General features: G+C 36.0%; 1 protein-coding gene across 1 annotated transcript in view; it reads left to right on the top strand.

Annotated features, from left to right (window-relative positions):
* Positions 1-5,253, top strand: part of TBC1D8B (TBC1 domain family member 8B) — a 122,637-nt gene that overhangs the window by 43,403 nt on the left and 73,981 nt on the right. Inside the window, exons 6-7 of the mRNA XM_007952407.2 lie at positions 3,439-3,646; positions 4,130-4,297. Of these exons, the coding sequence (XP_007950598.1) occupies positions 3,439-3,646; positions 4,130-4,297 (376 nt within the window). The remainder of the gene's footprint in view (positions 1-3,438; positions 3,647-4,129; positions 4,298-5,253) is intronic.

Consider the following 5,253-nt stretch of genomic DNA (forward strand, 5'->3'; position numbering starts at 1 on the left):
TTTTTTTTGTGTGTGTGCGTGTGTGTATGTGTGTGTGTTAGGTTAACTCTAAATTTCTCTCTGAGTAGTCTAGATAGTTTCAGTTCTGAAATTAAGTTTATTGTTTATTTTTAAAGTAATTTATCTGTAGGATCATTTTTTATGAATAGACCAGTTAGTGGATTCAGTGGAGCATGGGCTTAAGAATGAGTAGAGCAACTCTTGGACAAGTTATAATCTTTCAGTACCTCAGTTTCTCATCTCACATATCTTCCTGGGAGGGCAAATGTGAAAAACGGGTAATATAACATTTGTGAAAGTACTTTGTAAAATATAAAGCAGTGTATAAGTGTTTAATCATTATTAGTGCCTGCATCAGAAGTATCTGTCTGATGGCTGTTTGTCACTATATTTGGTTTGCTGAAACTGACCAGAGCCCTTTCATCCTGCTCAATATTCAGAACAGTTGACTGAAATAAGTATGTGAAAGGGGAGGGGGACAGAAGAGTTTCCAGAAATAGCTAGTGAAAGCAGCTTCTGGCAAGGAAGATAATGGTGTAGGTGATATGGAAAAGTGTAAGAGGAATGAACCTCAGCTGCAATCCTATGGGTAGACCAGAACAAGTGATCTGGAGGGTTGTGTGATTACTGTATAGCCCTAATTGCATACAGTTGTTCCTCTTGCCTATTCCTAAACCAGTCCAAAAATCTGTATTTGTAAGTATTCCTTTGTGAGCCAACTTGCTTTTCTGGAAATGAGATCAGTAAGGTGAGTTTTTTACACTTCATTACAAAAAATATGTTCCAGTGTGCATGATTTATAAATAGAATTCTATAAGGGTTAGGAATCCTGTTTTTGTAATATTCCTGTCGGGCATTTCTTTTTTGTTTGTTCCTTGATTGGCCACCATAAACATACTATTAGAGCCTTTCTTAGCCATTGTATTTCCATTTTAAAAATCCTCTAAAAAGGCATAAATGAGTTATTCATTAGTAAGTCTTTATTTAAATGAGATATGGTAAATCCATTTTTGTTTCTATGCATTTTTAAGAGAGCCTACTGGCAATCATATATATCTAAATTCTTTTTTCTAGTAAGTTAAAAAGAACAATGATTTATTGAGACTTAGTCTCTGCTAAAGGGGCAGGAATGCGGCATCTTCTGACCTCTTCTAACTACACAAGAGGAAGACAGAATCACCATCAGCAGCCCAAGGCCTGTACCTATGGGGCCAGACATGCCACCACCCTGCAGCCCTCTTACCAACCTTGGCACTAACCATCCCTCTCGCAGCACCCGCCTCCTCTCTGCTGGGTTTGATAATTCACTGCAGTGGCAACAGAACTCACAGATTATGGGGTTTATTAGGGAAGAAACAGGCTACAATTCAAGTTTAGGAACACACTCAGGATACAGTTCTTCAATCAAGACAGTCTCCCCTCTGCTGTGTCCTTAGGCACGCCTCTCTGGTCCTTGGCCTCTCTGGCCTCTGCCTCTGTGGGCAAGGTAAGCCTGCTGCTCTGTCTCTTGGTTCCACTGCTGCTCTCTCTCTCAGCCGGGGATCTCTCTCAGGTGGGTGTCTCTCTCAGCCAGCAGTGAGATTCCTTCTGCCTCTAGGAGGGCTCAATTTGAGCCTGGCAGAGTGGCAAAACCAACCAATCTCAACATCAGAGTTCTATACACCTGAGAGAGAGTGAATTTTCCCAGATTACTTTGTGCTGCTCTCACAGAAATACCCCAGATGGATGACTTTAAAAATCAGGAGTTTAAATTCCATGGTCCCACCCAGTAATCCAGTGGGAGTTACAAAGACTGTGGCTAGAAAAGCCATACAATGTAATTTACTACACCACAGTCTCCAATTGACTTTTTTTCTGAAATGGATTGTCTTTATTGCTTCTGCTTGCTGTTTCTGCAAGCATATATTACTTCTGTAATTGAAATAATACCAAAACCCCAAGCCCAAATTCACTGCCATCAAGTCCATTCCAACTCATTTAAAAAAGAAAAAATTGTCATTGAATCAATTCTGACTCATATGACATTATAGGACAGAATAGAACTGCTCCATAGGGTTTCCAAGGTTGTAAAACTTTATAGTCTCCTGTGGAGCAACTGATGAATTTGAACCACCAATGTTTTGGCTAAGAGCCCAATCTTTTAACCACTGCACCACCAGACCTCTTTGATTCAAACTCTTAGCAACCCTAATTACAAGACAGAGTAGAACTGCCTTAAAGGGTTTCCTAGGCTGTAGTCTTTAAGTAAGCAAATTGCAACATCTTTCTCCCAATGAGTGGCTGGTGGGTTTGAACCACTGACCTTTTGGTTAGCAGCCAAGTGCTTAATCACTGTGCCACCAGGGCTCCAATTCAAATAATACAGAAGCATAATAATGATGGTTAAGCTTCATGCATGTCCTTCCAAGATTTTAATGCATGAATTAAAAAAATATTGCATAAAAATGTGAATGGGACTAAACAACACATAGTGTTCTGCGTTTTTTCCTTACAGTGTTATATCATGAGATTATATTTTTACAATATTATATCGTGGGTTATATTATATCCCTTTGTATAAATAGACCTCATCTTTTTAAACAATCATGAAACAGCCCACTAAATTACAATTTAAGTGAGGCTCATATTTATCAGAATTATTTTGAAAGACATGATGAAGTATCATATATTCAAATAGGATGTGCAAGAAGGCTGAATTTAGATTTAACCTTGTTGGATTTGAGATAGAACTTGCATAATCTACTTACTCCTACAGATGGCATTGCTGCTTAGCACATGTGTTTAGTGCCCCTAAATAATTGTACTGTTTTAAGCAATTGCTTTTTTATTTGTATATTTATGTATCAGTCAACAAGTCATCTGTATTTATCAATACCTATCCTGTGCCCAACTCTGTGCAAGCAGTGTTGCTACATCATGCCTTTACTTTGGATATTTTTAAAGCATTCATTTAAATATTTGTTTCACTTAATTTTAATATCTTCTTTTATGGGCTATTCTTCCTTTCTAAATTTTGATGCCATAAATTTTTATTATTTTATTTTGCTTGAACTGAGCAATTCTCTTGATTTTCTGGTAACCCGATATGAAAATTATTGTTTGCCACGATTGGTTTTAGCCATATTCACATATTATAAGTATATAATAATATCATAATGGCCTTCTAGAAAATCAGCCCATAACAGATGGTTTTAAGATCTGTATCATCTCTAACTTTTTTATATTTTAATCTACTAATAAAATGAAATTGGAAAGAAGAACAACAAGCAAAATGAGCTTGTTAGGAATCAATGTTTCTTCCATTTTGTAATTTGTTGAAGAACATAGCATTTGATGTTTAATCTATCTGTTTTACAGTGCATTTAGAGGAATCAATATAGGCATGTGTACACTTGAGAATTCATTATTTGAGCCCCCCCTTTTTTTTCTTTTCTACAGAGGTCTGGAAAATCAAGCACACAGTGAGCAATTTAATGCTTTTTTTAGGCTGCCCAAAGAAGAGACTTTGAAAGAAGTACATGAGTGTTTCTTATGGGTACCATTTAGCCACTTCAATACTCATGGAAAAATGTGCATTTCAGAAAACTATATCTGCTTTGCTAGCCAGGATGGCAATCTATGTAGTGTAATCATTCCGTTACGAGAGGTAATGTAAATTTGGTTACATATCAGCTTTTAGTTTGAAAATAGTATCATTTACAGAGTAAAATGACCTTTAATTCTGTAAATTACTAAAAACTCAATATGCAATATCCTTTTTGTAATTTTAAAGAAATCATTTTGAAAAATTCAATATTCTTCTTCAAGATAAGAATACTAACTTCTGAGATGTTCTAATTAAAAGTGAAAGTAGAAAAAAAAATTTAAAAACAAAATAAAGGGTTAGAATGACTCAAAATGGAGCGTGATCACTCAGACATTTAGTTAAGCCTTTTCCTTGAGAAGTGAAATAACTTACACTGTGGTTGCTTTTATCAGTGGTGCAACTAGTATCCAAAGCCTATTTCTTAATAAAACATACCACAGGCCAAAATTTTTAGCCCAAAACATTAGGCCAAACACATTTTGCCTGAAAGTATCAGCAATAAGGGAAAATTGTAATTCATTTATTTACGTTTTTCACCCTCAGGTCTTAGCTGTAGATAAGACAAATCATTCCAGCAAATCTGTCATCATTAGCATCAAAGGAAAAACAGCTTTTCGCTTCACTGAAGTTAACGACTTTGAGCAACTGGTAACAAAACTCAGACTCAAGTTTGGGGCAGCTTCAACTCAATATCATGATATTAGCACAGAGGTAATTATATAGCAATTGAATTATTTTGAAAAAAAAAGGTTTGTTTAGTATGGTCCATTCTTTCAAAAAGAATCCATAGTATCTTTCCCATTCATACTTAGGTTTATTTTTAAAAAAAGGATTAAAAACTATAGAAATTATATTCTGTGAATCTTATGGTAGAAGTGAGAATTAAGGACTTTATCATCTTTAGGAATGCGTACTTTTAAAAACTTACTATTACTTGATCTATTTGACTATATTTGCTACTTACCATATATACAGACCTTGTCTTTCACATAACGTGGACTTTTAACAACTCAAATTATATTTGAGAATTTAACAAGGCCTTCAAAAAGCATTTTCCTCTTACTGTTGCAGAGTGACAGCAATTTTAAACCAGTCTTCTCTTCATATCTTTTGTTTAATATCTAGTGAGTCAGCTTTATTTTCATAACCTGGGCCACAGCAAAATAGTAGAATAACTATTTACATAGTCAAATGTTAGAGAGGGCAAATATTCTTGGCAAAGTGTACTTAAGAGCCTGATTTTGATGTTTAGTATGTCTTTCATGGAAACGCTGAAAGTTAGTTTCAATTCAAATGAATTTTATTTTCAATGTGTAGCAACCCCGCTTTTTTTTTTTTTTAAATGTGATTTGGGTGAAAGTTTACAGAGCAAATTCACTTTCCATATAGCAGTTCACATACACGTTGTCTGATGACATTGACAGTTTCCCCCAATGCAACGCCTCCCCTCCCACTTCCTCCCCATAGTTACCTCTTCCCAATGTCCATCCCTCTATGCACTGCTGCTCCCTGAACTGTCTCCCTGTGCATAAGCAGCCCTTCTTTCTCCCATGACTGTTCTCTCCAAGGGATGTATCTATCTCAGGTACATGTTCAACTCTTATGCCTATCTTTTATTTGGCTGGAAGCCACAGGTGTGGGTTCAATTCCAGACCTGAAGGGCAGCT

Source organism: Orycteropus afer, unplaced genomic scaffold, assembly GCF_000298275.1.
Source record: "Orycteropus afer afer isolate SDZICR_OR568_19922 unplaced genomic scaffold, OryAfe1.0 scaffold00336, whole genome shotgun sequence".
Lineage (NCBI taxonomy): Eukaryota > Metazoa > Chordata > Mammalia > Tubulidentata > Orycteropodidae > Orycteropus > Orycteropus afer.